Source organism: Glycine max, chromosome 4, assembly GCF_000004515.6.
Source record: "Glycine max cultivar Williams 82 chromosome 4, Glycine_max_v4.0, whole genome shotgun sequence".
Classification (NCBI taxonomy): domain Eukaryota; kingdom Viridiplantae; phylum Streptophyta; class Magnoliopsida; order Fabales; family Fabaceae; genus Glycine; species Glycine max.
Window position 1 is genome coordinate 2,410,621 of NC_016091.4, and position 14,786 is coordinate 2,425,406.

Consider the following 14,786-nt stretch of genomic DNA (forward strand, 5'->3'; position numbering starts at 1 on the left):
TATTTATAATTTTTTTTGTTAAAAATTACAGTTTATTTACTTTATATTTTTTTATATGTTGACATGCATTATTTTTTTTATAAAAAAAAGTGCATATTCTCTATTATGTATAGATCGAATAAGTTGCATTTTAAAAATAAAACAAGAGAATAGATATATGACAATGTGTGTCCGGTCCGAATTGGAGGTGGGCGTACCTTGAGTTGGATTCCTCTAGCAACACCTCTTGGCTGATGCCCTGGGTGTGCAATTTTTTAGGGTTTAGTTTTCCTTTTTATTTTTGGTTATCATTATCTCTATTTACCAAAAAAATATATGAAATTTTCAATAATAATGAAAAATGTGCAGTCGGTCACAACCTCAAAAATGACCAATATAATTATTTCAAAGTTTTGTACTACAAATCTACTCTTCATAAAATTATGCGATACTTATCTCCTTTTTTTATGCATCAGAATAAAAAATAATATTAAAAATTTACGATAATTTATGCAAAGAGACTTTCATGATAACATTGATGTCTTTTGGGTGAGATATAAGAGATTGATAATTTTTAAAATAAATATTATTATTTTTGGAATTAATGTATTTGTTCATAAAAAATACAGTTAACACTAATTAGTGTTTGATTTAGGTAGTATACGCTTCACTCTTCTTAAATAAGATTTAGAATTCGAGTGTATGAAAAAAATGATTAAGTAAGTTTGGTTATAATTTATTGTAAATTATTATTTTTTGATAAATTTTAATTCTTATTTAATGATTTTCTCTGATTTATATTAACTTAGAAAAAAAACCCTACTAAAATTAATGATTTATAACATATTTTAATCAATCTAATAGTTTTCCTGTTCAATACAACAGATTTTATTCCTTATCCAGTAAAAATCTAATATAGATTCGTGCATCTATTATTCATTAAATTTCCTGTCTTTGGGAATTTAATAATAATGCATTATGAATTTTTTCTCCCCCCGCCACTCCGTGTGTCTGCTATATTAACCAAGACCCTGACCCTCCAACTACGTGTCATTCACCCCAAAACAAAACGTTATAAATATTCAAATTTATCTCTGCCATTTATTTATGTTTCACTACCACTTCCATCTTCGTTGACATGTCAACCAATCTCTGTGAGTAACCTTCCTTTTTTGCACCCAGATTCCATTTCTTTTATATTAAGGTTTAATTTAGCTGAGCATCGTGTGATTGAATGTAATTAATCAATATTTCAATGGCTTAGATACTTGACAACAAATTGGTTCTTCATGAAATTAATCCTCAGAACTTATGTTACTATTGATTAGGCTTTGAAGGAATGGATGACAGGCGAGAGAGGAAATTGAGTTTTGAGAATAATTCCGAGGATGATAGATGGGCAAAAATTGGTAGTCTGAAAAAGAAAGCATTATACGCGTCCGCCAAATTTAGACACTCTTTCAAGAAGAAAAGAAGCAGAAAAATTGATAGCAGGAGCAATTCCCTCTCCATTGAGGATGTTCGGGATGTTAAAGACATTCAAGCAGTGGATGCATTTCGACAGGCACTTGTGTTAGATAACTTGCTTACTCCAATACATGATGACTATCATATGCTATTGAGGTTACAAACCCTCCTTACTATTTATTAGTAGTTACATTCACATATGGATATGGTTTATTTACCTTATTGTATGTATAGTTTAAAACTGAATTCAACATATTTCATGCAGATTCTTGAAAGCAAGGAAGTTTGATATTGAGAAAGCAAAGCACATCTGGGCCAATATGATCCAATGGAGGAAAGAATATGGTACAGATACAATTATGGAGGTGATCCATCTAATACAATTTAATTTGATAACCTGAACATTGATTTATTTTATTTTTTTCGAATTTGGGTTTCATGTATACTACTCTCTGGTTTCTACTCTATAGGATTTTGAATTCAAGGAGTTGAATGAAGTCCTAAAGTACTACCCGCATGGTAATCATGGTGTAGATAGGGAAGGAAGGCCTGTTTATATTGAGAGGCTAGGGAAAGTTGATCCCAACAAGCTTATGCAAGTAACTACCTTGGAAAGGTATTTGAGATACCATGTGCAGGGTTTTGAGAAAACATTTGCTGTTAAGTTTCCGGCTTGCTCTATAGCTGCGAAGAGACACATAGATTCAAGTACAACCATTTTGGATGTTCAAGGTGTGGTAAGTTGTATTGTATGTCTAAATGGCCAATGAATGTTTTCCAGAAACCATTTTAACTTGAAGTTAATCAAAAGTTAAGACTGGAGTTTATATTACTATGCTGCTTTTGCTTTCTAGGGCTTCAAAAACCTAACAAAGTCTGCACGGGAACTCATCACCCGGCTGCAGAAGATTGATGGTGATTACTACCCTGAAGTATGTAGCTTTAATCTTCACTTTATTTATGACTTCAGAATTTTCTTATCGTTCATGTAGTGCTTCCAAGTTCTAATCTCTAAATGATACTGTGCAGACACTCTTGCCAAAATGTTAATCATTAATGCTGGTCCTCCTGGTATTAAAAAATCTCGAACATCCTCAATGCAGAGGGAATTGCTCTGGCTAGCACCCTTTCGGCTTATTTTGTTCTTGAAAGAATGTCTGAATTTGCTTGACGCATTTAGTGCTTTCTTTTTCAAACTGCCAAAATTCTTGTCCACCTATCGTCCTCTAAATTATCCTCAAAATTTCCTCTCCCTCCTTTCATCCAATCCTTCAAAGCCTAATCAAATATAATAAAGTTCTGATGATTAATTTCATAAAAAACTTATTTCTTGACAAGTATGTAGTTTTAATCATCACTTTTTTTCTGACTTCAGAATGTTCTTATTGTTCATGTAGTGCTTCTTGATTCTAATCTCTAAATGATACCGTGCAGACACTCTGCCAAATGTTTATCATTAATGCTGGTCCTGGTTTTAAGATACTCTGGAACACGGTGAAAACATTTCTTGATCCCAAAACTACTTCAAAGATTCATGTATGTGTTAATTTTTTTGAGTTATTGTTTATAGTTTTATAGGATTCCATTGAAGTAATTACCTTCTATAGTTTTGGCTCGGAGATAATTTATAGGTATAGGATTAATTGATACTTGAATGTTGTTTCATTAGGTTCTTGGAAACAAGTTCCAGAGTAAACTGCTTGAGATTATAGATGAGAGGTAACTCTACATTCAATTCTGTTAATGGAGTTTTCTCTCAATCAACTAGTTTAGTTATTTGAAAATTCTGACTAACTGTAAGTTCTCAGTGAGCTGCCAGAATTTCTTGGTGGCAGTTGCACTTGTGTAGATCAAGGTGGTTGTATGAGGTCTGATAAAGGGCCATGGCAAGACCCAAACATTTTAAAGGTTTGCTAATTATCATGTAATTTATATACAGACTGTTATTCTGTAAATTTTGATTAGTTCTCTCAGGTCTTCAGTTCTACTTTGCATCTTACTGTGTCTGTGACTCAACTAGAACAATTTTGGGCATGCAGATGGTTCTTAGTGGTGAAGTGGGATGTTCTAAACAAATAGTAACAGTTTCTAACGACGAGGGGAGGGTGATTGAATGTGACAAGATATCTTTTCCAATGGTACAGTTTCCATTACCATCTTGAACCCTGCAAAATGTTAAGTTGAGAACTTTCGGTTTCAGATATTATGATAACAATATTCTTATCTTCCTTTGGATTTTGGGTTTCTGAGAAAACAGATTAGAGGTAGCGATACATCTACAGGAGAATCAGGATCTGAAGTTGAAGATATAGCTTCTCCCAAAGCATGTGGGAATTGTATAAGCCCTATGTTAACTCCTGTCCTTGAAGAAGTGAGTGACCATGATATTTATATTAAGGTTGCAAGAAAAAATGTTGCAATGAATTTAATGTAATTGCCTTTATGTTTATCCAGGCAAGAATGGTTGGTAAGACTAGTCATGCTGGCAATTTAGTTGAGCATGTTCCCACGGTTGACAAAGCCATTGATGTTGGACCAAAGGAAAAACAAGCAACACCTCGAATGTTATTTTGTTCAACAGGTTATGCACGGGCACAATTATTGGTTTTGACATGCTATAATTATTAGAGCTAAGAATAGATATTGTTGTTGTATATAAGCCTGCAGGGGTGGATATAAACACTTTTGTTTTTTCGAACATGGTGAACTTAACCAACGATGACATTATCAAAATCTGTCATAATTAATTTCTACGTTAACATAACAAAAAAATTTAACGGAATGAAAAACTTACAATTTCAATTCAATCGTTACCCCTTGTGCTTAATATTTTTTTTATTCACGGCTTTGAGTTCATTGAATCGGTACTTAACTACTTATCCATCCCCCCCAAAAAATACATCAAACTACTTGAGCACTTGCATGTGAAATAAAATTCTCTTTATGATACAAAGATAAATAAATGTATACATTGAACTAAGATAATTAATGCTACTTAGAATTGATTTCTGAAATTTTTTTCTATTGAGTACTGAAAATGTGAAAAATCTGACTGTTACAGCGGGTTTCATTTTGGCCCTTTATACTTTTGCTCGATCAATAGCATTTCGTGTCACTAAGGGAATACGGTACTCAGATTCTGATTCTGCCAGAAATATACTTAACATGACTGTTGATTCAATATCCATGGAGGAATCTCGTCCTGATTCATGTGCTCCCGGCAGATTCACAAAGACAAACATTCCCTCGTCTACCTTAAAACGCATTGGTGAGCTTGAAGAGAAAGTTGACATGCTGCAATCAAAGCCTAGTGTGATGCCACATGAGAAAGAGGAGCTGCTCGATGCTGCTGTTTATCGTGTGGATGCATTGGAAGCAGAGTTGATAGCTACAAAGAAGGTATGTGAGTGGTAGATTGCTCAATAATTTTTGGTGTGTAATTATAAACTAGTTTGTTCAACATCATTAACAGGCTTTATACGAATCTTTGATAAGACAAGAAGAACTTATGGCATACATAGACAGTCAGGAAAGAGACAAATTCAAGGCAAGTCAATGATATTTGCATCTTGTTTACGTCGCACACCAACACACACATACATACAGAATGTGAAAGAGAGAAAGAAAAGGTCAAGTTCTAGTTACCTTAATGTCGTGCATGGTGCATGGGAATTCTTAAGAGTTTGTTCAATCTGTTTTTGTAAAGCAGAGAAAGGGTTGCTGGTGAAGAGAATACTGTACATGGTCGAGTTTGTTCGGTGGTATCATACTTCTCTCACTTTCAACATGTATACAAAAATGAGGAGAACCAATTGACGTGTAATAATGTATAAAATCACGGTGATATCAATAACATACTTGAGAAGTGAACTAGGGGCTTCTTCATTTGAACGCTGTTTTTATTCTGTTTGGGTATTCGAAATGAATAATGTTACACCCAAACACTTATAAATTATTTCATATTTATATACTAGTAATTTTCATTATCTAATTACAATTAATTCTACTTTGACGTTTCACATTTACATTTTGCATTTCGAATAACCTCCTTATTGCCATTTTTTTCTTAAAGAAATACAATGAAACTAACTATAAACTATTTAAATTCAATGAAATGCAAAGACATAAATAACTTATTTGCTAAAAATATCTAGATCTTCTCATAAATAATTATTACTTAAGCTTGTTCTTTAACTAGACCAAATAATAACATTTAGATTCTAAATTCCTGCCGACCAGCACTAGAGCCTCTTCGTGTAGTAGATGAAACAGAGAAATCAGAAAGATCACTAGACACGCAACTGTCCAGATCCTCTTATTTAGCAAATGTAATTTTCTTTTAAAAAAACTCAACAGTATTGACGATAATGAATTCATGAAAGTTTAATTTTGATACATTTTCATTACACTATCAACAAATTAAAAACTACTCCACATATAACTTCTAAAGGCATTACTTAAGTGAATAACTTTCAATTATTTTACAATCTATAATTAGAAGACAACAGAAAAAGCCAGTATACTGTTAGTGTATTCTAATTAAATTATTTATGAAATCACGTTAGTATAAAAAAAATGCTACCAGTTAATATAGACATTATTTTGCTTGGCAAAATGATTGATAATGGTACAACAAGCACGCCGATTAGAGTGAGTTAATTACATAATAGAACAGTAACTGTAACCATCTTCAGCAATCATATATACCATACATCACATCTCTGACATGAAAGCACCTTTTCTCTCATCCATCATCTTTTCCCTGGCAGCGCCTCTACTCAATTTCTGCTGATTCTTTTTCCTTGATGATCCTCACTGCATTGGCTTCGCCAGTCACTGTTACCATGATCTTGAACCCGTTTGAGGACAATGGAATTAATGCCTTTACAAGTTGCTTTTGCGTGCACCTTGAACGGAACAGTTTTACTGACGCTAGTCTTCTGCAATACATATGCCCATCAGATATGTTAGTACTGTCCATCCAAAAGCAGAAAAAGTATAAACTAAAATGAACAAACCGTAAATAGTACTGAAGCATATCACATAGCAAGAGTGCTATAATATGAAAGTAGGTTACAATATCTATAATAAGAACATTAGACATCATTTGCTACGATAAATTATTGTCTAAGATCTCATCTATTCCCCATCCGTGTTTAGGTATCTTGTTCACCATGTTCCACTGTAGATATTTGGCTGAAAACTAAATGGAGTGGCAGTGCTAAATTGTTAATGCTAGTAGGGAACTAGACAACCAGTAATAGATGCAAATCAGATAATGTCCGCACCCATGCCCTCCCAAGCAAACAAAATGCAGAAACTAAATATTCACAAAAACAACCTCCGGCTAATATTACACAATTATTTAGTTAAACCCAGATTCTTGGGTTCAGTAAACAAATTCTCAATAGTTCACACATGACAAAATGGAGAGAAGAAATCTCAACCTGTACATATGATAATCAGACCCATGCTAAATACACCCAATGCTATTCAACAAAAGGTTTACCAAAACATATACCATTTACTCGGCCCAAAACAAAATGCAAACATTTATAGGAGGGGGTGAGGTTGTGAGGTGCTCAATAGCAAGCTGGCAAGCCAGCTCAGTCTGGAAGCAAGTATGATAAATCTATTTATGAGCTCTAGCATTTTCCTTAATCAATTTCCAATATCAAGAAACAACTGGTTCTAACCATAGTTTATGTCAATATTTCATAAGGAGTGCTCCAGAAAGTTGTATTTTGTAAAGAAAATTAAGTCTTGAAAAAAAAAAATTATCCTGGTTCAAATTGGGTATGAAATTGTCAGATCATCAGATTAGCTTTGATTGGAATGTGTCAGCATACTGGTGAAAGCATGACCACTTCTGTGAATCCAACCTTCACATGTCCCTTTGTACTACTACTCGAACTTGAGACAATAAACAAATAAATAGTGTGAGCCTTGGAGACAGAGAGAGGGGAAAAACCTTGAAATATCTCATGAGCTCAATGTATGGTACACAGATCATCAGTCAAGCCACGGCAAAACTAGGCTGACCAAAGGAAAAACCAGATCTGAGCTGAAGTCACGGTCTCTAAATAGGCTTTGTTTTGCCAAATTCCGAGTACTGTTTACAGCATTACACTGCAAAGTAGCAGATAATTATGACCATTAAGTTTGCAAAGCTAGAACAGATATTCTGAGTGTTACTGTAAGATAATTTACTTTAAATAATTAGCAGGTTAAATCATTTACCAATTAAATTTAACAACACAGAGGCCAGCTTGGTGAGCCCTATATCTTTCAAGTGAAGGTGGAAATCAAGCACATGTTCAGTTACAACTAACAAATGTTTCATTCCGGCATTAGTGGTGCACTCATATTTAAACAGCGAAGACAAATCAAATTTCAGTTATATCAGTACATGTGCAATGTGTGCTTGGGGTGGGCAGCATTATAGCAACTGATATATCACTTTCACCAATAGCTTTTTTTTGGGGGGATGGGGGTGGGGGTGGGGGGTTCCTTATGTTTCCTATTGTTACGTACAGATCAAAACAGTCATGAACCAAATTGACCAAATGCATTAATAAATTCAATAGTATTATCTGGTACCTGTGTGTTGTGTGTGCAGTAGGCCACACACATATAGACATTTTAGAAAATAAAGGAGTGAGGGTTTATCATATGTAATAACATAGAAAAACTAATAAAGAAAATGAAAGTATAACCACATTGAATAGGTTATATGAAGCACAATTAATATAAGTTTCCAACTTAAGATTTGCATACAGAAAACCTTCTGAAGGATAGAAAAATATTGATCAAATTGCTCATACTTACCAATGCAATCTTCCTCAAGTGTCATCTGTAAGAGCCTGCTAAATCTCAGTATGCAGTTTAAGAGGATTGCAAGTTTGTGGGTTTCTTCCCTGGTCCATTTTGATCATTTCTTTGTAGCAGCTCACTATCTTCTTATCTAATTCATAATATTCTTCCATTTTACTCATTCGCTTCAAATCCAAGTCAATGAAATACACCTAATATAGATAAAACTACAGTTAAAATAAGATATAAGTGTAACAAGCATTATAGTTATTCTGTTTTATAAAGATAGAGAATAGAATCATTAAAAATGGAAAGGGAGGCCAAGTTACTTCTTTTTGTTTGATTTCTCACTATAATGACTGAGTAACTCTTGGCAACAATTGAAAATAAAATCTTTCAATTTGTTGCTTTTCTTTCAATGGCATCCTTTCTTTGGTAGAATATGAGGAGGGAGGCATAAGGGTGAGAGGCCCAAGTAAGAAAAGAGAGAAACCCAAAATTCAGACTTTTTTTTAGTTTTTTATTTTTTTAAAATTAGTATAGTTATTGTTTAGTCCCTAAAGTATTGTTTCTTTATTTAATGGTGTGCCACTTTGTTATTCACCATTGATCCATTCTAGAATAAGTCAACATTCCACTGTATTTAAATTCTTTCTTCTCTTAGGCACAAAAAACTCTTCTGTTTTTATTGAAGTGAAATTCATTTTAGATTTTATATTACTTTTATCTAACATTCCTGAATGACCTTTTGCAGTAGCTTTTTAACAGCACCTACAGGATAGAAGCTTTTGAAAATCAACCATTCTCAAGTGAGGTCCTGAACCGACAAGCTGAACCAAATGAATCATGCAATGCACAGTCAACCTTATCAAAATAAATGAAGAAAGAAAAATAAAAAAAGTGAACGGCTGCCTACCTTGAAGTCAAAGGTTTGCTTAGTTGACTCAAGATATATGTTACTGTATATAGATCCAGATCCAGAATCCCCCGCTTTCCTTGGTCTAAAACATATCATAAAACTGCAGTCTTTTGCAGTTGCTGCTATTAAGTAGTCCTTTACAATTCTCAAGCTTTCATCCAATGTAGCAGAATGCAAAGAGGTATATCTTTTCAGTTGCTCTTCACTCAATTCTCTACATATCATGCACTGTTGATGAGTAATGTCATAATAAGCATGGATGGCTCCTTCTATGTCAACATTATCAAGCTTCTGAACATCCAGGAGTCGATCAAGGACTCCCGATTTTTGCACAGCCTCAGCAACAATAGTAAGCAAGTTCTCTGTACACAGACCATTATCAGCTTGAATGACAGACTTAAGTGCATCTTCAAATGCTTTAGCAATACCAAAGTTTGTATCTTCTGCACCACCTCCCAGACCACCAAATATGAGAGAGCCATTCATAAATACACGAAAATTGTTTTGAGGTGTAGTGAAGAGATCCTTGATAGCTTTATAAATTCTTTCCTTTGATCCAGAGAACAGATCAAGAGGATTGTATTCACTTAGCAGTGATATCTGCAGATATGTTGGATAAATCTGTCTCAAATTTAAAGGTTAAAAAAGATAGTGTATATTTAAGTGATATTATATTAACATCCATCAACAGAACAACAGATTAAATTATGACTTTGAGACTACATGATATGACCACAGGAAGATGTATGCACTACGCAGCAGCTGAACCACTGTTAAAGGCAAAATTGTGTATGGGGTACCTCTCCTTGATGCAATTTCAGAGCTTGGTGCATTTGAAAGCGAGTTATCCTCCTTTTGATAGCAGTTCCTTCAGATATGAATCTTGAAAGAGGAATAAATCCACATTTGGGCTAGTTGTTCAGAACAACACTTTAAATGTTAACAACAGGAAAAAGAGAGAGTAAAGGAGAGCAAGTTTGATAATTAATTTAAAATTTTAAAGTTTAAACTAAGTTGTTGTCTAATGGTAGGGGGGCAGGACATGTACCAAAGAATAATAATGTATGACATTATGGAGAGCATACCTTTATCTCAACAGATATGCAGGGGATAGATACTAGATTACCTGAAATGAAACAGGGGAGCTTGAAACAGAACTTTGAAATGTTTTGCAGATGTGTTATGAAGTTAGAAAACTTAAAACGTGTGTTTACTAAGCATGGGAAGAAAATAAGTTTCCTTGTTGGATGTAAGTAATATTATGATAACTTCTAAATAATTGTACTGTTGATAATAGAAAAATAAAGTAAAATTGTGTTTAAAAATAATTATTTAGCAGTTATTTGGTCTAAATTGTTAAGAATTGATATTTTTTCTAAATATTGGCTGCAGATATAACAATTGAAGGGACTAAGAGCAAAAAGTACAGCAAATTACGAAAAAAATGAAGATTACAACACCCAGGCCCAGCCCAACAACGCGCTAAGTGCGAGATTAGAGCACACACGCTTAGCGAGAAACAGGCGCTAAGCGCGAGATTTAGCACCTGCGCTAAGCGAGAGGAACGCGCGCTAAGCGAGCTTACGAAGGTTCAAGTCCACTTCAGCAGCTATAAATAGAGAGTCAGGCCAAGGGAAACAACACACCGAGTCTCAGAGCATTCTCATTACTACCCAAAGCCTGAAAACTCTTCCTTAGGGAATTCTCTTCTCTCTTTCACCATTTTTCCCCTTTCTTGCTTTCATTCCTTTCCTTCCATCAGTTCTTATACCCCCATTCTAGTGTAAGGCCCTCAATGGCCATGAGAGGCTAAACCCCCAGTTAGGGTCTGGCAGGCCTAAAAAGTCAAGCGATGTATGATGTACTCCTCACTATTTATCAATGCAACATGTGTTTTCTATCTTATTGTCTTTTCTATTTATCTCCCATGCATTATTCATCTTTATATTCTTTTAGGGGTTAGGTGTTCGACAGAGGGTAACTCCTAATAAAGATATAAGGAAGGTATGCATGCATTAGTTTTAGGGGTTAAACGCTCGATAGAGGGTAACTGCTAATGGAACAAAACGAAAAGATATCATAAGGAAATCATTGCTAGACATAGGATGATAACTTTATACCCATGCATTTAAGCACACATCTAGAATTCAAACTTCATGCATTTTATTTTTTGAATCTTTTCAAAGGTATTTGGGGGATAGATAAATAAAATAGGTTTGTCATCGTGAGGCATCAGGGACAAGTAAATGAATAGATGTGAATAGGATAAATTCACTTGAATTGGTAAAGAAAAATCCTAAAATCATACATCCTCGGCAAACAAGACATGCTAGATCCTAACATTCGCATTTCATTGAATTCCTTATTTAATTCTTTTGCTTTTAATTCCTTTGCTTTCTATTATTTATAATTTCCTGTTCCTTATTCTTTCTCCTACCCCTCTCGTTAATTATTTCTTCTCTTATAAATTGAAAAGTATTCAATATAAGTGCAACACAAAATCCTTGTGGAATTCGATACTCGGACTTCTGAGTTTTACTACTTGGACATTTGGTGCACTTGCCAAACTGTTAACATATTATTAGTAGCATGTCAGGTTCCTGTCCCACCCTAAAGTAATATTGCCTCCCTACCTTCTCTCCTACTTTGCATTGCTACTACTTATGGTGCGTCTTTGGATTCTTACCCAACAGAGGTAAAATAATCCAATCATCCACTGTACCCACTTCTACAGATAGATGATTTCTCAGCATGGTAATATAAAATGTCAACTGAAAGAAACATAAGGTCCGTAGCAATCGCATATTCCACAACTTTACATGCACAAGAGGTAAAAGAACAATTATTATTTGAACTGAGGAATAAAAGGGTTCAATTGCTCCAGCAATGCTAATACTTAGATACTAGATTTAGATGTGAAACACTAAAAACAGGGGGGTAATCAGTAGAAGCAAGCCCTCAAAGGCATCTCAATACCATGAGTGAAGAGTGAGTGATCAGACATGAGAAGCACAGAATCACGATGCATGTCGACCTGAGCATTATCAACTCTCCAAGCAGGACGTTGACGAATTACATTCTTTTCAACCAATTCGAGAAATTCCCTTGACACCCCAACAAGCATCTAAACAAAGTATCAAAGGATAAATGAGAGTCAAGTCATGATCACTAATCATCAATCTCACATAACATCCTAAGCAAAGGTTAGTGCATGGGCGATTGATTAATTCACGAACTATAAAAAACACTAGGTACACATTTATAAATAACAGAATCAGTTAACATAGAGACATAAACAATGATGATTGATATCAGTTAAAATAGAGACATTAACGATAGCCATTACGGAGTTGGGGCAACACAAGACATACCCCAGCATCAATATATTTGGGACCAAGCAATGGCTTCATAACGTGGTGGGAAAATAGTTGGCATGCAATTTCATTGTCCAAAGATGAAATGAGTTCATCAACGTCTTTCCAGAGGAGGCGCTCGTGCGCAGTCAAAGCAGAGGGGCTCCTCATACACATACCCTCTGCGCCATTCCTTGGACACTTACGAATGCGCATCACTTTCCCAATCTGCACCAACACCAACACCAACACCAACACCATTACCATTCATCAAGCTTTTATTGTAATCCAATTCAATTAAAATAAAAAGTAAAATAAAATTGAGGAACGTACAAACGTAGGAGATGATCCGGTGTATGCGAGAACAAGATTGGCAGCTCCTTCGCCTCGGTAAACCCACTCACCTGCGTCCTTCTCCCTTAAAATTACCTCCATTCAACAACTTTTTGCCTGAAAAAACAAATGGTGATCGGTGAAGCATTTCATCGAACATTAACAAGACACTCCAATCAATCATAGAAAAAATTCAAATACCTAACAACTAGAATGCACTGAAAAAATACTACTCTGTTCAGTTCCAGTAATTGTGGCTCAGATCCTTCATCTGTTGTGCTGTGACGTGAATCTCAAACTCAAATTTTTTGTTTTGCTTAAATTTTTTAGGATTAGTATTCATTTAATAATTTTTTTTTCTATGCTTGCTTGGGTTTGTTGGACCTTGTTGTATTTTTTTGGTGGATGTTGGGCCTTGTCGCATTGCAACAGATCTCTAACTTTTAGAAATGTATATTTTTAACACTCTTTTCTTAAGGGATTTTCAATTTATTGAAATTATTTGAACTAAAAATTTCTATATTCTTTATCAATTGCAAAATTAAAAGAAACAACAATCTATATAATTTATGAGGAAATGGTAAAATAAGATGATGAGTTATTATAAGAGTCATTTTTGTCACGTGAGAATATTGGAAGCGTCACTAAAGTGACACCTTGTGTTTCTTATTTGTCATGTAACAGGAGATTATGTATCTAATGTTGATCAAGTCGATGCTAAATAACTATTTATGACTAAATTTTATGTTATATTTTCACTCAATTTAGCATAATACTTGTTTAATGGCTAAATCTTATGTCACATTTTTGGTTTTGAAACTTTCCTTAAGTTTTAGAGATAAAAATAGAATAATACTGAGCAATTACATTGGCAACCCTATGATTTCTATGAAATTTATATGATATCTTTCCTATACTTTCTTACAAAGACACACATTGTAATGTGTTTCTTGAATAATAAAGATGGTTAGTGTCCAATGTAAGTGAGATACTACTTAATTAGTAAGATTTTTTTTATAATTATAAATCCTCCTGTGAATTTTTATAAAACTTTTTTACTCACTAAAAAAAGCATTGAGGATATCTTTTTGTCTTTTAATCAAAATATTTTTTTATATATTTAAGATATTAATATTTTTTTCATTTAGTATTTTCTTTATAAAATAACAAGAGATTTTTTAAGAAAATATTGTAGGAGGAGCATAGTCAATTAAATAGGTATTTTGTATCGGTTTAACCGATACTAAATTGAATAAAAATGTGATATAAAATCTAGTCATTAAACATACATTTAGTGTTGGCTTGATGACACTAAATACTTAACAAAATGAAACATACTAGAGTGACGTCTCCTGTTATAGGATAAATAAAAAATCAAAGGTGTCAATCAGGGTGACAACTCCTATATTCTTATGTGATAAAAATCATTAATTTTGATAATAAAAAAAAAGGCAACATTTGCTTATCATTTTATGTTGTTTAAATAGTTAAATTTTGAACCACACTCGTTGGCTTAACATTCATCTTTATTCTAATTTAGAAAAATTAAGTATATAGATAATTTTATTTATATATGGTCATCACTTCTTTATTTCGCGGTTATGTTATCTTTTGGACGCGAGAATTGCCAACAATTGCTTACTTTTGTTTTGCAGTGGACACAACTTCTACACTCCTCTTATGTCAAAGATTGGACATCTGGAACGAAATTTGCACGATTAAAAATCTGTAAGTGCTCCAATTAATAGATGACCTAAGTTCAAGAACAGATACTAAGATATGCTTAAGATTTGGATTTTAGCTTAATTTAACCTTAAAGACTAGTTCACTGAATTGTCTCTACTTATACACAATTTTAGTTATATAACTAGTGTCCAACGTTGATCTCCAACAATAATTGTCTCTAAAGAAGTGCACATGAC

General features: G+C 33.8%; 2 protein-coding genes across 6 annotated transcripts; one reads left to right on the forward strand and one right to left on the reverse strand.

Annotated features, from left to right (window-relative positions):
- The first annotated feature begins 1,010 nt into the window (after nt 1-1,010).
- LOC100792695 (phosphatidylinositol/phosphatidylcholine transfer protein SFH6) lies at nt 1,011-5,316 on the forward strand. 4 transcript variants are annotated; one of them, XM_006577927.3, is made up of 15 exons: nt 1,011-1,133; nt 1,308-1,602; nt 1,712-1,811; nt 1,917-2,183; nt 2,301-2,378; nt 2,881-2,982; nt 3,116-3,165; nt 3,255-3,354; nt 3,486-3,584; nt 3,704-3,817; nt 3,901-4,027; nt 4,508-4,574; nt 4,671-4,845; nt 4,919-4,993; nt 5,156-5,316. In XM_006577927.3, the coding sequence occupies exons 1-15, from the start codon at nt 1,118-1,120 to the stop codon at nt 5,171-5,173; spliced, it is 1,683 nt and encodes a 560-aa protein (XP_006577990.1). In that variant the 5' UTR covers nt 1,011-1,117; the 3' UTR covers nt 5,174-5,316. The 4 variants fall into 4 exon arrangements, with proteins under 4 accessions (XP_006577990.1, XP_006577991.1, XP_003523568.2 ...); XM_006577928.3 differs by having other exon boundaries at nt 1,917-2,045; nt 2,161-2,178; nt 4,508-4,845; XM_003523520.4 differs by having other exon boundaries at nt 4,508-4,845.
- Nucleotides 5,317-5,884: 568 nt separating this feature from the next.
- Nucleotides 5,885-13,288, reverse strand: LOC100807360 (inositol-pentakisphosphate 2-kinase). Of its 2 annotated transcripts, none has more exons than XM_026128157.2 (10): nt 13,098-13,288; nt 12,865-12,981; nt 12,550-12,759; nt 12,155-12,302; nt 10,264-10,304; nt 9,979-10,089; nt 9,176-9,778; nt 8,275-8,471; nt 7,418-7,575; nt 5,885-6,386 (listed from the first exon to the last, which is right to left on the reverse strand). In XM_026128157.2, exons 2-8 carry the CDS (start codon nt 12,964-12,966, stop codon nt 8,313-8,315), a joined length of 1,374 nt encoding a protein of 457 aa, XP_025983942.1. In that variant the 5' UTR covers nt 12,967-12,981; nt 13,098-13,288; the 3' UTR covers nt 5,885-6,386; nt 7,418-7,575; nt 8,275-8,312. The 2 variants fall into 2 exon arrangements, with proteins under 2 accessions (XP_025983942.1, XP_003523790.1); XM_003523742.5 differs by having other exon boundaries at nt 13,066-13,286.
- Nucleotides 13,289-14,786: the final 1,498 nt, after the last annotated feature.